The 22,198-nt window shown below is 43.6% G+C and overlaps 2 protein-coding genes across 2 annotated transcripts; both read left to right on the top strand.

Moving 5' to 3' along the window:
- The first annotated feature begins 18,155 nt into the window (after nucleotides 1-18,155).
- LOC143037738 (uncharacterized) lies at nucleotides 18,156-19,472 on the top strand. Its single transcript, XM_076206286.1, has one exon. The coding sequence runs from the start codon at nucleotides 18,156-18,158 to the stop codon at nucleotides 19,470-19,472; it is 1,317 nt and encodes a 438-aa protein (XP_076062401.1).
- Nucleotides 19,473-19,550: 78 nt separating this feature from the next.
- On the top strand, nucleotides 19,551-20,645 carry LOC143037739 (uncharacterized). The gene has a single exon (XM_076206288.1). It carries the CDS (start codon nucleotides 19,551-19,553, stop codon nucleotides 20,643-20,645), a length of 1,095 nt encoding a protein of 364 aa, XP_076062403.1.
- The last annotated feature ends 1,553 nt before the right edge of the window (nucleotides 20,646-22,198 follow it).

Raw genomic sequence — 22,198 nt, forward strand, 5'->3', positions numbered from 1 at the left:
GGACAACCAAGAAGATGGCAGGTTCACAGGTTAAACTTCTCAGTTTCTCCCACAACTTGGAGAGCTGGTTAGTGCACGCCGAGGCATACTTAGCCACCCAGAACGACGTGCCGGACCAGCAAGCCTTCGGAGCATACATCGCCGCACTACCGACAGACGTCATTGCTCTCGTCCGTGACGTCGTCAGTTCACCACCGGAGGAAAACAAGTGTTCAACCCTCAAGACTGCCTTGAGGAAACATTACGCCAGGCCCGATAACGACCTGTATAAGGAAATCCAGCACAGCGAACTCGGAGACGACCGACCATTACAACTCTTAACGCACGGGCAAAGGTACAGTTGCCCAAGGAACTCCTCCGATCATTACACCTCGCCAAGATGCCGGAGGCCCTCCAGTTAAATTTGGAAGCCCTAGAGACCGACAAGGACGACGGCGCCTACTGCTCCATCGCCGACATGATGTACCAGCGTCATAGGTCCTTACAAGCTTCGACACACGCTATGCTCTCTGGGAGGAGCATAGTGTACAGTGATGATGTTCAGTTCAGCTTAGTTCAAGAGTTTATTCAACAAAAGTAAACAAAATTTATACATACATATATACAAAATAACTTGTTGAAAAGCGAGGGCGTGAAGCAAAGCTCATGGGGAAATGCTCTCCCTTTAGGAAAATAATTATTTTAATTTTATTTATTTATTTATTTATTTATTTTTTACAATTTAGTATAATATATATTTTGTTTTCAATGAGATGAAATAACATTCGGAGACATGTGACACAACGCCTGCTAACTCCGACCTCACGTGGGAATCGGGGTCACGTGTGAGCATCGCATCTTGTGGGGGTCAGGCAGAGTTCTGGTTTCGCGGTGGGGAGAGAGGTCAGGTCGATCCTTAACGGGACGATAATTGCTCACTGCACGGGGTCCGGGTCACATGTAACCGTCACCTGCAAGAACAAGAAAAAAGAGCGGCAGACTTGGGCGGTACATGACAGTTTCTCCATAAATACAATCATGAAATGGACCTAAAATGTTCAATATACTAATACTTACAAATTAATGACTTTTTGAAATATTGTTTGAATGTTGATAAACATTTTTATGATTTTGTCTTAGGTAATTTCTTTTCAAGTTTATTCCATGTGTTAACACCTATATAATAGATAAGCATTGGCCTTTTTTTGGTTGTTCTGTATTGAGTTTTAGAAGTCATTTGTATGCCTGCATGGTCGCATAGCGAGTTTCGTAAGTTGAGTAAAATTTCAATATGTTTCGAGTCATTTGCTTATTGAAGATTTGGTGCAAAACAATGGCAGTTTTGTACTTTACTAAGTCCATGAATTTCAGTAGATTTAGTTTTTTAAATAAATAACTTGTATGTTCTACAATCTATAAACAGGAGGCTGGCGACTCAGAGAGGTCCCGAGAGAGCTTTCCCGAGATTGGCTGCTGGCTGGGGCTGGTCGAGACGTCTTGCTAACTTTGGCGAATATATAGGCTTAGCTCGAATTGTGTGACGGCCAGTCTGGTTTTGACCAGCGCCGCATCACCACACTTCTATTGTATATTTATTATTTACAGATTTATAGAAACTACTCATAATGATATCTACATCTTGGCTATTAGGCCTATTCAGCAAAATGCAATGGTTCAGTACTTGAAATACTGCCAAGACCCTACTAAAAACATAATAAGTGCATAACAATCATAGAAAAGTGACTGATGTGCTTATTGAAAAGTGTGATGGAAGATTGACAAAAAGACTCATTGTTGCGTGTGAACTGCTGGACACTAATAAATAATCTCACAATACTTAGAACCATTGAAAGCAATGAGTCTGAGCAACATTTATTTGATCATCCTTAAGCAGTGATTTGAGTGACATATCTTCAAATCGAGATCTGTACAGTGAATACTTGGTTGAAGAAAAACCTTCAACTCCAATTGAACTGGTTCTAGCACTTCTAGACCAAAAACCAGTCAAAAAAGTGAGTAATAAGATAATCATTTAAGTTTGTTTGATCTATATGGTATATAAATTTCTTTATATAAGCATGATTTTAAATCCCTTCACATTCTTAATCACTAGATATTATTTATTTCAATGTCATTTTTTCTTTAGTAAATTTTTGCACAATGTATGCATTTAATTATTTAGCATTTCTAAAAATAAATGGATAACTCATAAGGAATAATTATTTCTCTCTCTCTCTCATATATATATATATATATATATATATATATATATATATATATATATATATATATATATATATATATATATATATATATATATATGCCTAGTGTAGGCCTTATGGTCTTGCAGTCTCCTTAATTCTTATATTCTTATGTTATGTGTATATATATATATATATATATATATATATATATATATATATATATATATATATATAGAGAGAGAGAGAGAGAGAGAGAGGAATTAGATATTCCTTATGAGTTATCCATTACTTTTTTAAAATGCTAAACAATTAAATCATATATTGTAATGGCAGCTATGACATTATTTTTTTTTTATCATTTTTTACTCTGTATATTAATGTAAATGTATATTCTTTATATCTTTTTTGAAGGGTTGTCAGTGAGCCAGACGAAGCACAAAGCTTGTGGTAAGCTGTCAGATAATAAAAAAAAAAAAAAAAAAAAAAAAACACTTGAAGGAGAGCCTAGAGGTGTTCACATTAATAGCGAGGTGGAAAGTGAGGCTTCAAAACCTGAAACACAATCTGAGAAACATCTATGAAACAGTCATTCCTGGATAGCAAATGAATGTCGTAATCACAAACTGCAAATATTGATTCTCTCCCCATGCACAATTAAAGAAACTAAGTTTTTTCTTTTTCAAACTACAATATATATGGTGAGAAAAAGCCGATTACTAAAATAAAAATTTGGAATCCTTCCAATGATTCCAATCATGAGGAAAGGAAAAGTGGTATCAGAAGAGCACAAAGATTTAGTTAGAAGATTCTATGAGTCAGATGAGGTTAGTTGTATGTGTCCTGGCCAAAAGGATTGTATGAAAATCACCAGTGTTGAAGGTGCAATGAAGGTGGAAAAGCAGATGGTTCTTGCAGTACAGAAAAAGAAGCTTGAACGATGCAAATTTGCAAAGACTGTCCAAGAGGTGTTCTGAACTTTCTCAAATTGCTTGACAGCGTTAAATCAGCTCCACATGAAATATCTTACAAGCAATGGGTGACCGTTGACCGTTATGCAATGGTAGACTAAGTGGAGCCACTTCATGAATACTTATCATCACTAAGTAAGAAAATATCCTGCATGGTTCATCATTTTGTTGCACAACAAAGAAACACCTCAGAATGAGGCAGTTATAGTAGGTGATTTCCCAGAAAATTATTCTTTCATTGTCCAAGATGCTGCTCAGGGATTTCACTGGGACAACTCACAATGTACAGTTCACCCTTTTATCATCTATTATAGATTATCTGAAGACCAAGAACTTAACCATTTCAGTGTCTGTTTCTTATTTCCATCACTAAAACACAACACTCATTTATAAAACAGCTTATGGAATATTTTGGTTTGTCTTATGAATGGCATTTTTTATACATCTCATGGCAAAAAAGCACATGATGAGATTGACGGGATAGTGAAGAGAGCTACTGCTCGTGACAGCTTGTAGAGGACTACAGAGAAGCAAATTCTTACACCAGAAAACATGTTTTAATTCTGTGAAGAACTGTAACCACATCAATTCCATGACAGCGTGGCTATTCAGGGAACTCAGAAATATAATAGATTTGTTCCAATAAACATCCAAGAAAGAATTGATGGTGTATCCCATTTCAAGTGGCATTGGAGAAAAGAAACTAATAAAGTTCATATTACTAATAAACCTGTAATGGTTTTGTGGTGTGAATGTAGTGAGTGTGCCACGGACGGGGACGCACGGTTGGCACCCCCGGGGGTTGGGGGTCAAAGGGCGCGCGGGGTTGGTGACCCCAGAAGGGGGGAATGCCCGCGCGTCGGTATGGGTGATAGTATATAGCAAGGGCCACGCGCGCGCGTGTGTGTGTGTGAATGAAGCTGGGAGACCCACAAAGGGATTCGTGTTAGAAGTTAGACGGTAGGAAAATTAGCATAGGTACCGTGCCATGTGTATCGAAGGAGGGTTAAGGACTAGCCCAGAACCACAAAAACGGGATTTCTACGGAGAACAAGTGAATTACCTTTCCCAACGACAAGCTATCTAGGCGCCAAGATGACCGTGACTACGAGCTCCAGGGAGCCATTCAAGATGAACAATATCACCCCAAGGCCGTTTGACGGCAATGGAGACATCGCCGGGTGGCTAAAGGCGGAGTTGGTCGCGAAGCTAAGGAAATGACGGACGTGGCGAGTTATATTGCCCTTAATTTGGAGAACGACGTGTTAGCCATTTATCTAGAAATGGCAACCGATGATGAAGCTGATGCGGGGAAGGTGAAGAAAAGGTTAAAGGAGGCTTTCGGTGAGAGCCCGTTTGATGCGTTTTGTCAGCTGCAAAGAATGCGGTGGGCAGGTGAACAGGTTGATGTGTTCGCCAACGAAATAAGAAGATTAGCAGGCCTGGCGACATTCGAGCAGAGCGAAGGCTTGGAGAAACTAATGAGGATGGTATTTGTGAATGGTTTTCCAGATCGCATATCTGCTGGACTACAGGAAATAAGTAATGCGGTGACGGCGAGTATGGACGAATTGATAACCCGCGATAGGCTCCTGACGAGGACAAAGGACGGAGGACTGTTGGGGGCCGCGGCGAGAGAAGGGCCGCGGACAAGTACAAAGGACGGAGGGCCGCTGGCGGCCGTGGCGAGAGAAGGGAAAACGGGGAAGCCCAGGGGTGACTACAGCGGATGGCGGCGGCCGTCTCGGGTCCGTTGTTACGAGTGTCGGCGACTAGGTCACCTCGCGAGAGACTGTAAAGAGGTGGAGCTCGTCTGTTACGCATGCAATCAGCACGACATATGGCTCGACACTGCAACCAGGGAAACGAAAAACGGGCGGCCACTACGCAAGGGGCCACCGAGGAAATGTAAGGACGCCGTTCAGCCTTATACCGATCGTGGCTGTCTGGCTGAGAGGAAAATGCGTGAAGGCGCTGATAGATTCCGGCTGTTCAACCACGATCGTAACGACCGATGTGGTTCAAGAGTTCAGAGAGATGTGGCCCTAATGGCAGTCGACGGAAGGGAGATAAAGTGTGAAGGTGACCAGGAGATTGAAATGATGGTTGAGGGCAATCCAATACGACTAAGAGCGCTCTTAATTAGAACGGTTATAGAGGGAATTGACGTGATGCTGAGAATGGATGCAATTGCCCAGCTTGGAGAAGTCGCGTTTATCGCCGAACAAGTGAGGATATAAGCGATATGCGACTCGAGTACTGAAGGAAGAGGACTTGGCTCAGGCCGGAAGTGGACGTAGGAATGGCAATGAGGGCCGTGGAGGGCAGTGCCACTACGTAGTTCGACCCTGTCGAGAGGGCGGCGCCTTGCACGATTGAGGACGAAGACTTCCTGGCGGAATTTGATAGCCAGAAGTGGGAAGTAGAGTGGTACACGAAAGAAGGCTCACCTCTTTTGAAGAACAAAGTCGATTGCTATACACAGACTCTCGGAGAGGGGGTGAGATAGGATTGAAGAGTGTTTAGTAGGGGAAGGTAGGAACCCCGTTGTTTGCTTAAGTGTCGGAGGCAATGGTATAGGTAAGTTGGGAAGTGGGGAATTGTTTGCGCGGTTCCGGGATGCGCTAGACAAGATTAGTAATAAGGGAGGTGTTCCTGTTTATGTGGAATGCTTCCGAGGCGTAGAGATGGAGGCATGTGGCATTCTAGGGCTATTGCAACGAACTGCAGGCTGGCAAAACATTGTAAGGCCAATGGATGGGCATTTGTCGACAACTAGGATCGCTTTTACGGTAAGAATTATCTATATACAAGGGATGGGGTGCACTTGTCGCCCACAGGATTTCGGCTCCTTGCTGAATCCCTTGAGCGAGAAGTAGGCATCCTACAGGGTTTTTTCGGGTAGATTAAGTGGGAGTAGGGGGGGGGGGAGTATCGGAATATAGTTAAGGCAATAGAAACAGCTCAGACAGGGACTGTGATAAGAATCACCAAACCAGGTGGAGGGAGGATAAAGTTAAAGTTTACTATACAAATAGCAGAAGCGTAATAAACAAAATTTATTTAATGCGAGGTAAAGCATGCGTAGAGAATTTTTATATTATAGCTATTACTGAATCCTGGATCAACATGGCTGATAAACATTTCCTTCCGGAAATCGAAACAGGATATAATTTTTTTTTTTTTCACAAGGACAGTGTTGGCAGGAGTGGGGGAGGAGTAGCACTTTTCGTTAAAAATACAATAAACTGTATTATCAACAGTTCGATTAAGGAAGAGGACAGTACGGAATCTATTTGGGTGATTATAGGCAAGAAAAAGAAAGTTATTATTGGCATCCTGTACAGACCTCCTAACCTCAGCATTGAGCACACTGATCCCCTAATTCATGAAATTCGCAGAGCGTCCCAGTTCAAAAACGTTGTGATCATGGGAGATTTTAATTATAGAAACATTGACTGGGGAATTTTAGTAGGAGACCAGGATGCGAAAAAAAATCTTAGATATGGTGCAGGATAATTTCATAAAACAAATTATTACCGATCCTACGAGGGGAGAAAATACTCTAGACTTACTTTTAACTAATAATGAACACCTAATGAGTAACGTAAAAGTGGGAGATAGTTTAGGCTCTAGCGATCATCAAAAATAAGATTTAATATTATTTGGGAAGAATTAAAAAGTACGAATAACGTCCAATTACCAGACTTCAGGAGAGCAAATGTTGATAAGATAAAAACCTATTTGAAATTGAACATGAATTGTCATACGGATGATTCGTCCATCATCTTCGCGGTCAAGAGTAGGGACATGACCAGGGGTCAGGTCATGACCATGGGTCAGGACATGACCAGGGGTCGGGTCACGGAGGGTAATATGCATACCTTGGGTGAGGTCACTTGGGGGCGGGTCAGCGATTTAGATGAAATGTATAGCAATCTAATTGATTTAATCATTAATGCACAAAATACATTTATCCCCCTGAAGTGAAAACGGAAGAATAGTAATACTCCCAAATTGATGACGGACAGACTGAAACATATGATCGGAATGAAAAGAGGACTTTAAATAAATATAAAAACGGGGAAACACACCTTAGATCAATATATAACGAAACGGCAAAGCTGCTTAAAAAGAATACACGTACAGCGAAACGTAACTATGAAATTGAGGTTGCAGTCAAGCAAGATCCAACCCTAAGGGTTTCTTTCATATATATATAACAAAAAAATAAAGAAAGAATAGGCCCAATTAAAAACGATGAAAATGTCATGATAGAATCGGAGGAAAAAATGAGTGAGGAGTTACAAATATTTTCTCTTGGTGTTTACTAATGAGAGATTAGATGAGGTACATGACTGCGATCCGATTTTCAGTGGGGATGAAAAAAGTTGACTGTATCAGCATTAGTAAAGTAGAAGTAGTCAAGCAGATAGAAAGACTTAAAGCTACAAAATCCCCGAGTTCAGACGAAATTTTTCTGAGAGTGCTGGAATGTAAATTTGAAATCTGACCTATTAACCAAAATATGTAATAAATCGATAGACTTTTGTGCCTACTGGTTGGGGGCTGGCAAATATTGTGCCTGTTTTTAAGAAGGGAGATAAATCGTCTATATGCAACTACAGGCCAATCAGTTTGACATCGGTTATAGGCAAAATGCTTGAATCAATAGTAGTAAATAGACTCAGAGAACACATCGAGAGACATAATTTAATTCGTGATACACAGCCTGGTTTCTCCAAGGGAAAGTCGTGTGTGACTATTCTTCTATCCTTTTACACAGGTATATAAGGCGTCGGATAACAATGATAATTACGATGTGATTTACCTTGACTTTAGCAAAGCGTTCGACAAGGTGCCACACCAGAGACTACTAAATAAAATCGAAGACCATGGCATAGGAGGAAAAGTGTTAGAATGGATTAGAGCTTGGATCAGTAACAGAAAACAGCGGGTCACCATAAATGGAGCAAAATCTAGGTGGGGCAATGTTACTGGTGGGGTTACCCAGGGCTCGGTTTTTGGGTCCCTTGTTGTCCATTATGTACATATACGACTTAGACGATGGGATAAATAGTGATGTTAGTAAGTTCGCGGATTACACTAAAATAGGACGCCTAATTAGGTCAGGAGACGACGCACAGATTCTGCAGGCTGATCTTAACAAATTGTTCACATGGTCGATGAAATGGCAAATGCATTTCAATATCTCTAAGTGTAGCGTGTTCAACGTAGGGCTACACAACCCCGAAAATAGAAACAGCTTTGATAACATGTTTTTAGATAAAACTAAGTGCGAGAGAGACTTGGGAGTTCTAGCGATTCCGGACCTTAAAACCAGGAAACAGTGCATTAGTGCCAGGAATAAAGCTAACAGAACATTAGGTTTCATTGCTAACAAATAGTAGTGTAAAGGTAATTATTAAACTCTATCTAGCGATAGTTAGACCCATCCTTGACTATGCGGTACAGTTTTGGTCTCCGTCCTATAGAATGAACATAAATTCACTAGAATCAGTTCAAAGAATGACCAAAATAGTATATGGACTCAGAAATTTGCCTTACGAGGAAAGGCTTAGGCACCTTAACTTGCACTCTCTGGAAAGACGCAGAGTGCGGGGTGATCTAATAGAGGTGTTCAAGTGGATCAAAGGCTTTAACAAGGGTGATTCAAACAAGGTCATCATATTAAAACAACATGGCAGGACTCGCAGTAATGTAAACTGGAAAATTTAGATTTAAGAAGGAAATAGGCAAGAATTGGTTTACAAATAGGGTGGACAACGAATGGAATAGACTTAGTAACCATGTAATGAGCGCTGAGACTATCAGTTGTTTTAAGAAACGGTTAGACATCTTTATGGATGGGGATGATAGGTGGTGATAGATATGGAGCAGCCTTGTGTAAGCCTTATGGTCTCCTGCAGTCTCCTTCATGCTTATGTTTTTATGAGGGACAACTTTGACCTTGAAGTGGAGCGGTGGATTAATGAGGGAATTTTGAGTCCTTGGGAGGAACCGGTGGACGGTGGAATCTTGCCCTTGATGGCAGTGGTACAGCCAACCAAGAACAAAGTACGACCGGTGTTGGATTTCCGAGAACTGAACCAGTTTGTGAGGTGTCATACTGGCGATGATTTTGTAGACGTATGTAACAAGACCCTACGCAGATGGCGCCGAATGAGGGGTGGGGGGCGTCCGCGATTGTAGACCTGCAGGCGGCTTACCTACAAATTCACGCGGCGAAGAAGCTATGGAAATACCATCTACTGAAATATAAAGGTAGAACTTATTGCTTAACCAGGCTGGGGTTTAGGCTCTGCTCAGCCCCGAGGATCATGACGAGAATCCTGAAGACCGTACTGGAGAAGACTGAAACGATGAAGAAGGACACTGACTGGTACCTCGATGCTATACTGGTGGATGATAGCGTGGTATCAGCGTCGGACGTAGTGGAACATTTGGCTCGGTACGGATTAATAGCGAAGGAGCCGGAACCGGTGGAAGGAGGAGCAGTGTTGGGACTGCGACTGGAAAGAGACAGGACCGGAAACCTGGTGTTCAGGAGAGGCAACGAGATCCCGAAGGTTACAGACGAAATGAACAAACGAGAGCTCTTCTCCCTGTGTGGCAAATTAGTGGGTCACTACCCGATCGCCGGTTGGCTCCGTGTAGCGTGCAGCTACATTAAGTGGCTGTCGGGGTTGAAGTATTGGGGAGAGAAGATTGATGAGGGCACTCTATCGATGATACCTGACGTCGTACAACTGATGAGACATGATGATCCAGTGAGGGGACAGTGGAACGCACCACAACAGGGCCGAGGCGTAGTGTGGTGCGACGTGAGCAGCATAGCAATCGGCGCCGTCTTGGAGATAGGGGGCGTGGTAGTCGAAGATGGGGCGTGGCAGCAAAAAAAGGATGACTACCATCACATCAACGTTGGACGCGGCAATAAAAGGAGTCAATTTGGCACAGAAATGGGGGCTGCGTGAGATTGAAATCAGGACTGACTTAGCCACAGTAGCGGTGTGGATGAACTCAGTGCTGACGGCTGAGAAGAGAGTACGCACGAAGTGAGCTGCAGAAGTCCTTGTGAAGCGCCGTCTTGGGATCCTGAGGGAGTTAATAGACGAATTCGGCATGAAGATAAGGGTAAGCGAGGTGCCGTCGAGAATGAACAAAGCAGATGCGCTATCCAAAGTGAAGAAAAGCTGGCTGAAAGTGGAGGAAGAACATGACGAGAAGATTGAAGTGTGCGCTGCAGGGTCCCTCCGCGCGAAAGAGTTGCACGGACCTCACCACCTAGGCGTAGATAGGTCATTGTTCCTGGCAAGGAAGGTTGACCTGAATATATCGAGGGAAGAAGTCAGGCGGGCGGTGAGAGCGTGCTTCTGATGTCAGTCAATAGACCCCGTCCCCAGGCCGAACTCGGCGGGGGAACTTAGTGTGGGAGAAACCGGGAGGAGGCTGGCGGTTGATGTAACCCACCATCGGCGAGGCAGGTACTTATCAATGGTCGATTGCGGCCCGGGACGCTTAGCCGTCTGGCGGGAGCTGAAGGCGGACACTGGAAAGGAGGTTGTGCGGGTGATGAATATTTCTGAAACGGGGCCCAGTGGATAAAGTTCTGATGAATAATAGTACAGCATTTCGGTCGGAGGCGCTGAAAGACATGTTGGACAAGTGGAACACGAGACGCTTCTTCCGGGCAGCTTATCTGCCAAGCGGAGATGGAATAGTAGAACGACACCATCGCACGATTAAGTCCATCGCCGAGAGGGCGCTAATACCACCCACGGAGGCAGTTTTCAGGTATAAAATGTCCACCAGCTCAGGCTAAGACGAAGGCTCGGTTCCGGAAAGAGCCGTGTTTAAATACGATTGGCGACATCCCCAGATGGGGCCGGGGCGACCGGCCAGTACTGAAGAAGGCCCCGCCTCAGTGCAGGTGGGGGAGGAGGTATAGGTGAAGCCAAAGGATAGGAAGTGCGCGTCATAGTGGACGAGAGGGATCGATACAGAGGTGAATTCACGGAACAACGTCTCTGTCGAGGGAGTGCCACGGTATATCTTGGATCTTCGTCGTGTGGTGAATAACGGAGAAGACGAGGAAGAGAGTCACGGAGTGGCGGTGAATGAAGGGGGCGGTGTCGCGGAAACGCCGCGACACGTGTCCTCCAAGATGGCTACAGGACTATAAGGTAGAAGATGAAGGAGACGACGAATAGGTTGATCTCGAGATAGGGGGGGGGGGGCGAATGTAGCGAATGTGGCATGGACGGGGACGCGCGGTTGACACCCGGGGTGGGGGAGTCAAAGGGCGTGCGGCGTTGGTGACCCCAGAAGTGGGAAATGCCCACGCGTCGGTATGGGTGGTAGTATATAACAAGGGCCACGGGTGTATTTACCTAGTTGTATTTTACGGGAAGGGGAGCTATGCTCGTGGTGTCCCGTCTTCATATCTCGTTTAATCTAGACTGTTTTTAAATTCGTGTATCGTTTTTGCACACACCACACTTTCATCGAACTTGTTCCAAACGTCTATTACCCTGTGGGGAAAGCTGTTCATTTTCAGGTATCTTCTATAACTGTCTTTCTTGATTTTCTTTCCGTGTCCTCTTGTATCTCTACTATCCCATTTTATTAAATCCTCCCTATATAGTTTCTATGCCTTTCATGATTCTATAGTTATCAAGTCTCCTCTCTTTCTTCTTTGCTCTAATGTCTGTAGCTCAAATTTTGCTACTCTCTCTTTATATGATAGTTCTGAGAGTGTTGGTGCCAATTTCGTAATTACTCTTTGTATTCTTTCAAGTTTTGTTATATTTTTTTTTTTTTTTTTTTTTTTTTTTTACTTGGTGACCACGTTGTCGCTGCATACCCCAATTTCGGTCTTATCAAAGTGATTAGTATTTTATTCATCATTTCTTCGTCCAGGTATGTATAAATGCCACTTTGATTGTTCTTATTAAATTATAGGTTTCTCCAAAAATTTTGTTTATATATTTCTCAGGGGACATTTTAATCATGATAATGACTCCCAGGTCCTTCTCATTTTCTACTTTTTTAATTTCTTCCTCTCCCAATTTATATGATCCTACTATTCTTTTTTTGCTTCATCCAAATTACATTATACTACACTTCTTAATATTGAATTCAATATCTCACGTCCTACTCCATTCCCATACTTTATTGAGATCACAATGCAGTGACTCACACTCTTCCACAGTGTTCGCTTTTTGCAACCGTTTTGCATCGTCCGCAAAGAAGCTCATATAACTTTTATTTCCTTTATCCATATAATTAATATATATAGCAAACATTATTGGGGCCAGTACTGTTCCTTGTGGAACTCCACTAATCACTTCATCCCAATTTGAGTGTTTGTCTCTTATCACCACTCTCATTTTTTTTTCAGTTTGCCCTGTATTCCTCCTCCAGTTTCTAATTTCTTTAACAATTCCTTATGTGGCACCTTATCGAAAGCTTTTTTCAGGTCTAGAAATGTACAATCAGCCCATCCATCTCTTTTTTGTATTACATCTATTAATCTTGAATAGAAACACATTAAGTTTGTGATGCATGATCGTCCTTATCTGAATCCAAATTGCCTTGGATTTAGTACTTTTTTCCCAAATGCTTTACCCATCTAATTTTCATCATTCTTTCACAAATTTAACTATTGTACTTGTTAGAGAGACCGGTCTATAATTAGTAGGGTCTTCCTTGTTTCCCCCTTTATATATTGGTACTATATTTGCTCTTTTCCAATCTTCTGGAACTTTTCCTTCTTTCAACGAACTGCTTATGTATTTTGTCTGCAAGTTCATTCCTGCATTCTCTCAAAATCCAGTTTGCCATTTCATCTGGTCCATACGATTTTCTGACATCGAGATTACTCAAGTGATTCATTATTTCATTTCTTGTTACTTCTCTTTCATGGGGTGGGGGGACTTTCTCCTCCCACTCGATATCTCTAAGTAGTATGTTCTCCCTCGTAAACACCAATTTAAAATGCTTGTTTGTAATTTCTGCCATTTCTATTTCCTCTGTGTATTCAACTCCTTGTCGTAGTTTCTCTAATTCTTGTTTGTTTTTCAGTTTATTGTTTACAAATCTGTAAAATAGATTTGGTTGATCTTTATATTTTTCTATGACCTCTTTTTTGTATTTTCTCTTTTGTTCTCTGCACACTTGTACATATTCATTTCTATTAGTATACATTTTCTATTTTTCAGGTATTTTGTCTTTCCTCCATTTTATCCAAGCTTTGTCTCTTTTGTCTTTTAACTCCCTACATCTTTTGTTGTACCAACACTTTACATATCCTTTTTCTTGTTTTTGTCTTGGAACATACTTTTCCACTCGTTTATAAATTTTGTCAAAATATTCCATTTCTCTTCTACTGTTGTTTCCTCCTTGTGTATACTTTCCCAGTCTGCTTTTTTGAAAGAATTCTCTTATTTGCTCAAAACTTGTTTTTCCATACATCAATCTTCCCTTTCTATATTGTTCGTTTTTTCCATGTATTTTTCCTCATTTCGTTCCAGTTCAACCAGTATGTGGTCACTTTTACTTATTGGTGTCTTATATTCAATCTTGTCCACTATTTCAGGTTCCGATGTGATTATTAGGTTTAGTCTCGATGGTTCTTCATTTCTATACCTAGTATTCTCTTGTATCCATTGCATCATTGTATGTTCTACAATCACATCAAGTAGTACATTTCTCATAGGTCGTCTCCACCCTTCACTGTCATCTCTTCCCAGCAGATTTCTTTACAATTAAAGTCACCCATTATAACTATTCTTCCTCCATCTTCCATTATTTTATTTAGCGTTATCCTGGCGTCTTCTAACACATTTTTGTGCTCTCTCTTCCCATGAAGCCGTTTTAGGAGGCACATAATCTACTACAAACTTCCTGCTCTTCCCATCCTTGTCCTCTACTTCCATCATAATCATCTCTACTATTCTTTCCATATGTGACATTCCTCACATTTATATCCTTCTTAGTCAGGAACATAATTCCACTCCCTTGTTTTACCACTCTGTTTCTAATCCAGTAATTATATGCACCATGTCCTACACTGTTAGGTGGTAGTGGACTTTTCAATTTTGTCTCTACAATTCCCATTATGTCCGGTTCTTTTTCCTTCAGGTAATCATTCAGTTCATTCAAGCCTGTTATTAAGCCATCTATATTTGTTTAAGACACTTTTAATTTTCTTCTACTTCCATCGTGTTTTCTGTTTCCCTTCTGTTTTTCTCTGCTATGAACCATTTCCTCACTTTCATATCCATTACTCTCCAATAGAATTTCTCTTTGTCTGTTCTTTTCTCGTTTTTTTTTCTTGGCTATTAGTCTTTTTTTTTCTCCTCTCTTCTTTATTCATCTCTCTTTTTATCCATACCGGTTAGTATTGATCACTGTTTGCTAGTTTACCTGTTTTTGCCAAGATATTCTCTGCTGTCGTTTGTGACCTGAATTTAACCTTAATTGGTCTGGTCTTATCTGTATTGTATTTCCCTAGTCTATATATTTCTTCAATTTCTTTCCCTGTTTCTTGTTCCTCTTGAACTACTTCTAATATCTTGTTTACCTTTTCCTTCTCTTTTACTCTTGTAGTCCTATTTGGATTATGCTTCTCTTCCATCCCTAATATAATTATACATTTCTTTTGCCCGCTAAGTCTCTTACCATATTCTCCTCTCTCATCACTTTAATAACTGTGTCCTTAAGTTGTTCTTTCATCTGTTGTGTCACTATATATTTAAATACTATTTTGTTGTTCTCTTGGATTTTTTCCAAGCCTGTGCTTCTTTTGCTATGGACTCTTTATTCTCTTTATCTTTTTTTAATCCTCATTCTCATCTTTTACTTCTTTTAACTGTTTTTTTTTAATTGTTCTATTACTTTAGTTAGATTTTGATTCTTCTTCTTTAGTTCTTCCAGTTTATCAACTCTTTGCGTAATCCGTGTAAGTTGGCTGAACCTAACCTTCTAGTGTTCGACCATTTTCTCTAGTTTTTTCCTCTAGATTTGCTAATCGGGGGAGGTTGTCATACCCTCCCTCATTAAATCCATCGAAATTATTATCTCCACTTTCTATTGTGTTGTTCTTATCTACTTATCTATATTTCTGATCTTAGTGCCTTTACTGATATTTTCAACTTCAGCTGCTTCGCCTGCAGCCCTCTTGTTAACATTTCTTCTGACGTCCGGGGAAGCCCGTTCGTCTCCTTCCTCATTTCCTTCCATTTTCCTCAGTAATCCCTCCCTTTCTCTTTTTACTTCACCTTCCAACTACACCACGAGCTTTCCCCTTTCCTACTAATACAACCAAGGTACTCCATCGTAGTTGAGATCGATGAAACTTGAAGTTTCCTGGAGTTCTAAACTTCGCTGTCACTTCGACCGACATGTGTGTGTGTGTGTATTTACCTAGTTGTATTCTACGGGAAGGGGAGCTATGCTCGTGATGTCCTGTCTTCATATTTCATTTTATCTAAACTGTTTTTAGATTCATGAATTGTATTTGAACACACCACTTTTTCGTCCAACTTGTTCCAGAGATCTATTACTCTGTGGGGAAAGCTGCTCGTTTTCAGGTCCCTTCTATAACTGTCTTTCTTTATTTTCTTTCCGTGTCCTCTTGTATTTCTACTATCCCATTTTATTAGATCCTCTTGTGTGAATGAAGGTGTTAGAATTTAGACGGTAGGAAAATTAGCATAGGAACCGTGCCGTGTGTATTCAGGGAGGATTAAGGACTGACCCAGGAGCAACCACAGGAACGGGATTTCTATGGAGAACAAGTAAATCACCTTTCCCAATTACAGGTTTATAACGTTAAATGTGTCAAACCAGGAGAGTATGTTAGTTGTATTTATGATAGTTAAATCTGGATTGGAGTTGTGGAGGAATATTATGATGAATTTGATGATTATACAGTAAACTTTTTACATCCATCTGGGTCTTCAGGAGCAAGTGCATATCAGTCTCTATCAAATAAAGATTCATGTTCAGTGCCAGGTTATAATATATTATCTGTCATGAGTTCTCCTAGACTAAGAGGAGGCAGTTGAATTATCTAAATTTTTCTTCAGAAAAAAATTCATGAAAGTATTGAACATGCCAAAAGTGTTTCCAATACAATTTTATGCAAACCTAATTTATGTTTGTTGTAATATGCCTATGCTTTTGTATACATGGTGTTGACTTATAGTTTTTTTATTATTATTAAAATAAAGGTAATTCGATTAGGAGCTTAATTGTGAAAAATATGTACAGTTGATGGACAGTGAATAAATATGGCACTCACTTGTGTGTTAATTATATGAAGAATACTGTGGTGTGAGCGTGAGTGTGTATGGCGCGGACGGGGACGGACGGTTGGCACCCCCTCCCCCTCTTTCTGGGGGGGGGGGGAGAGGGGGTCAAAGGGCACGAGCGCTGGTATCCCCCTTCCCACCCTAATGTGGGGGGATGGCCTCACGTTGGCTTGGGTGGCGCAGTGCCGAACAAGGACCGTGCGTGGGTGGTGGGGTGAATGCGAGTGTGAGTGGAGTGTACAGTACCCGGAAAGGGGGATATGGTAAGCTAGCATTAATGGTTAGGAGGTAGGGAATTAGGCTAGAGAAGTGGAGAGTGTGCCACAAACGAATGTAAGGGCCCACCCAGGAGCGACCGAAACCGAAGAACCGACGTCATCGACGCACAAGTACTTTTGAATCACAAGCTATCTAGGCACCGCAAAAATGACTGCACCCGTAAGTGGAAACGGGCCGTCAATGTCCGCACCTGAGAGTGGAAACGAACCGTTCAAGATGAATAGTGTCACCTTAAGGCCGTTTGACGGGACAGGAGATGTCTCCGTGTGGCTAACAAAGGCAGCCTTGGTCGCGCGGCTAACGGGAGTAAAGGATGTGGCGAGTTACATCGCGCTAAATTTAGAGGGCGTGGCTTTATCCGTCTACATGGAGATGGCAACCGAAGATCACAAGTGGAAAAGGTGAAGGAGAGGTTACAGGAAGTTTTTGGCGAGAGTCCCTTTGAAGCGTACTGCAAACTACGGCGAATGCGGTGGACGGGAGAACAGGTTGACGTGTTCGCAAATGACATTAGGCGATTGGCAGGCCTGATAAATCTCGAAGGCAACTCCCTGGAGATGGTAGTGAGAATGGCTTTCGTGAATGGGTTTCCGGATTACATATCGACTGGGCTGCAGGCAATGGAAAATGCAGCAAAGGCAGACATGAGCAAACTTATAGCCCGCGCCAGGCTCCTGACTAAGGCTAAGGATGAAGGGCCGATGGTGGCTGTGGCCAACGAACAGACACAAAGGAGAGTGCCCTCGGCGGGAGAGGGCGCGCGGGCGAGAACAGTGGCCACTGACCGAGAAGGGAGAACGGGTGAGCTCGGGGGTGACTACAACAGATGGCGCGGGCTGTCGAGGGTCCGTTGTTACGAGTGCCGGAGACTGGGTCACCTGGCAAGGGACTGTAAGGAGGTAGAGCTTATCTGTTACTCGTGCAATCAGCCAGGGCACATGGCCCGAAATTGCAGTCAGGGAAACGGGACATCGGCGGCCACTATGCGAGGGGCCGCCGAGGACATGTAAGGACACCGTTCAGTCGTATGCCGATCGTGGATATTTGGGTGAGAGGGAGACGCGCGAGGGCGCTGATAGACTCTGGCTGTTCAACCACGATTGTGAGGACCGATATAGTTCAAGAGTTCAGAAGGGGAGATGTGGCCCTGACGACAGTCGACGGGAGAGAGACGATATGCGATGGCGACCAGGAAATTGAAATGATAGTGGAGGGTATCCCGATACGACTAAGAGTGCTCGTCATTAGAACGATTATGGAGGGAATTGACGTGGTGCTGGGAATGGACGGAATTACCCAGCTTGGAGAAGTCACGTTCATCGGTGGGCTCGTACGGATTGGAAGAGAGGATGAAGAACCGACCGAGGCCGGGTGAGGACGTAGGAATGGCAATGGGAGCCGCGGAGGGCGGTGCTGGCCCGAAGCTCGACCCTGGGGAGAGGGCGACGCCGTGCACGATTGAGGACGAGGACTTCCGGGCAGAATTTGACGGCCGGAAGTGGGAAGTAGAGTGGTATCTGAAGGAAAGCTCGCCCGTCTTGAAGAACAAAGTCGACTGCTACACACGGACCCTCAAAGAGGGGGTGAGGGAGGACTTTGACCTCGAAGTGGAGCGATGGATCGAGGAGGGAATCTTGAGTCCCTGGGAGGAACCAGTGGAGGGCGGAATCCTGCCCTTGATGGCAGTGGTGCAGCCAACCAAGAGAAAGGTACGACCGGTGCTGGACTTCCGAGAGCTGAACCAGTTCGTGAAGTGTCATACTGGCGACGATTTTGTAGATGTATGTAGTGAGACCCTACGCAGGTGGCGCCGAAGGAGGGAGGCGTCCGCCGTTGTAGACTTGCGGGCGGCTTACTTGCAAATTCACGTGACTAAGAAGCTATGGAAGTACCAGCTAGTAAAATACAAAGGGAGAATTTACTGCTTGACCAGACTAGGTTTTGGGCTCAGCTCGGCCCCGAGGATCATGACGAGAATCCTGAAGACGGTACTGGAGAAGACTGAAGCGATGAAGAAGGGCACTGACTCGTACCTCGACGACATACTGGTGGACGATGGCATAGTATCAACGTCGAACGTGGTGGACCATTTGGCTCGGTACGGATTGACAGCTAAGGAACCGGAGCCGTTGGAGGGAGGAGCAGTGTTGGGACTGCGACTGGAAAGGAACGCGGCAGGAACGCTGATGTTCAGGCGAGGGAACGAGATTTCGAAGGTGACGGACGAAATGTGTAAGCGAGAACTTTTCTCCCTTTGCGGCAAATTAGTGGGCCACTACCCGATCGCCGGATGGCTTCGTACGGCATGTAGCTACATTAAGAGGAGGGTGGGATCGAAAGATTGGGGAGAGAAGGTTGATGAGGACACGCTAACCATGATACGCGACGTTGTCCAGAGGACGATGCACGATGATCCTGTGAGAGGACAGTGGAATGCGCCCCAGCAGAGCCATGGCGTAGTATGGTGCGACGCGAGTAGTATCGCAACCGGCGCCGTCTTGGAGATAGGGAACGTGATAGTCGAAGATGGAGCGTGGCAGCGGAAGAAGGACGACTACCACCATATTAACGTGTCAGAGTTGGACGCGGTCATAAAAGGAACAAATTTGGCGCTGAAATGGGGGCTGCGTGAGATCGAGATCAGGACGGACTCAGCCACGGTAGCGGGGTGGATGAACTCGGTGCTGACGGCTGAAAAGTAAGTACGCACGAAAGGAGCTGCAGAGATCCTGGTGAAGCGCCGCCTCGGGATCCTGAGAGAGTTAATCGACGAGTTCGGCATGAAGATAAGGGTGAGGAAGGTATCCTCGGAGGCGAACAAAGCGGACGCGCTTACCAGAGTAAAGAAGAGCTGGCTGAAAGCGAAGGAAGAACAGGAAGAGAAGCTCGAGATGTGCGCCGCTGTGTCCTTTCGTGCGAAAGAGTTACACGAAACGCATCATCTAGGGGTCGATAGGTCATTGTTCCTGGCAAGGAAGGTTAACCCGAACATATCAAGGGAAGAAGTGCGGCATGCGGTGAGGGCGTGTGCCCGCTGTCAGTCCATAAACCCAGCCCCCAGACCGCATTCAGAGGGGGAGCTCTGCGTGGAAGAGAACTGGGGGCGGCTGGTAATTGACGTAACCCACTGTCAAGGCACCAGATACTTATCGATGGTCGACTGCGGCCCAGGGCGGTTCGGCATTTGGCGAGAACTGAAGGCGGAGACTGGAGAAGAGATTGCGCGGGTGATGAACGAGGTATTTTTGGAGCGGGGCCCAGTGGATGAAGTCCTGATGGACAACGGCACGGCGTTTCGGTCGGAGGCACTGAAAGGTACATTGGACAAGTGGAACACAAGACGCTTCTTCCGGGCAGCGTACCGGCCGAGCGGAAATGGGATAGTAGAACGACACCATCGTACAATTAAGGCCATAGCTGAGAGGGCGCGAATACCGCCGACGGAGGCAGTTTTCTGGTATAATATCTCCCCCAGATCAGGCCAAGACGACCGCTCGGTTCCGCAAAAGCCTGTGTTCAAATATGATTGGCGGCATCCGCTGCAGGGACCGAAACTGCCGGCTAATGCCGAAGAAGGCCCCGCCTCAGTGCAGGTGGGGGAGGAGGTATGGGTGAGACCAAGGGACAGGAAGTGCACGTCACAGTGGACGAGAGGGACAGTGACGGAGGTGAACTCCCGGAACAATGTTTCTGTTGAGGGAGTGCCACGACATATCTTGGATATACGGCAGGTAGTGAGTGAAGGAGAAGATGAGGAGGAAGGCCACGGGGCGACAACAGAAGAGGATGGGGTGTCTCAGAGACCCCAGCGCGAAAGACGCCCGCCAAGGTGGCTACAGGACTACGATGTAGAGGAAGGAGAAGACGAGGAGTAGGTTGATCTCTAGATCAAGGGGGGGGGGAGTGTATGGCGCGGACGGGGACGGACGGTTGGCACCCCCTCCCCCTCTTTCTGGGGGGGGGAGAGGGGGTCAAAGGGCACGAGCGCTGGTATCCCCCTTCCCACCCTAATGTGGGGGGATGGCCTCACGTTGGCTTGGGTGGCGCAGTGCCGAACAAGGACCGTGCGTGGGTGGTGGGGTGAATGCGAGTGTGAGTGGAGTGTACAGTACCCGGAAAGGGGGTTATGGTAAGCTAGCATTAATGGTTAGGAGGTAGGGAATTAGGCTAGAGAAGTGGAGAGTGTGCCACAAACGAATGTAAGGGCCCACCCAGGAGCGACCGAAACCGAAGAACCGACGTCATCGACGCACAAGTACTTTTGAATCACAAATACTAATATAAGCAACTCTTTTTTTTTTACTGATTCTAATAGCCAAAGCTTATGCCTTTATTTTTCTCATATATATATATATATATATATATATATATATATATATATATATATAATATATATATATATATATATATATGTTGAGACATTCTGACAGGTTGATGTAAGCGGAATAGGAAAAAGCATACCTGCGAAACTAGTCAGGAATAAACTCAAGACTAAGACTCCTGTGTTTCCTATTCCGCTTACATCATATATATGTATATATATATACATATATATATAATATATATATATATATATATATATATATATATATATATATATATATATATATATATATATATATATTCAAATTTTGGTACCCCAGGGGTCAAATCTCGGCCTCAAATTTTTGCTAAAGTGGATTTTTTTTTTCAACCTAAAGTTCTAACTCTTGATATTTGGATTCCTTGTCTTTTTCTTATTTTAAATATGATTGCATGAATAATTGTCACCCCAGACTTCTATAGGGTGACAATTCTTCATGTGGGCCATCCTGGGTTTACGATTCTTCGTTTGTATAAGTTCATGATAATAATCATAACCTACATTCAACCTAACCTAACTTGACCTGACGTACCATAACCTAATCTAACCTAACGTAAAATAACTTAACCTAACCTAACATAACGTAACCTAATCTTTATTCCACTGTTAATATTCGGCGTATGGGGTGACAGTTCTTCAGGTGGGATCTCATGGGGTGACGATTCTTCATGTGGGCATTCTGGGGTGACAATTCTTCATGTGCCCCAAATATACATACATTTCTATAACTATGAGTTTTATTACCCTAGTTATTGGTCACCATATGTTAGTGACCTCTCATATGACCTCAAAATATCTGAAGTCATATTTCCTGAACAGTTGTTCCGATCGACCTTAAAATTTCATAAGTGTATTTAGACTAAAACTACCTATAAACAAAACTTTAGCAAAATCGGAGAAATGAGGGTGTTAGCCAATTGTTGATCTGACAGAGAATACCTCTATGTACACACAAACACGATCGGCAGAGAGACGGCGACGATTGGAACTCTGGAAAAAACGAAATGTTCGTAGATTTGAATGACGAGGGAGTACCTGTGTTGTATCAATAGGGAAGGGGAAACC

The sequence above is a fragment of the Oratosquilla oratoria genome, chromosome 23 (assembly GCF_046742065.1).
Source record: "Oratosquilla oratoria isolate Oo_2021 chromosome 23, ASM4674206v1, whole genome shotgun sequence".
Classification (NCBI taxonomy): Eukaryota; Metazoa; Arthropoda; class Malacostraca; order Stomatopoda; family Squillidae; genus Oratosquilla; species Oratosquilla oratoria.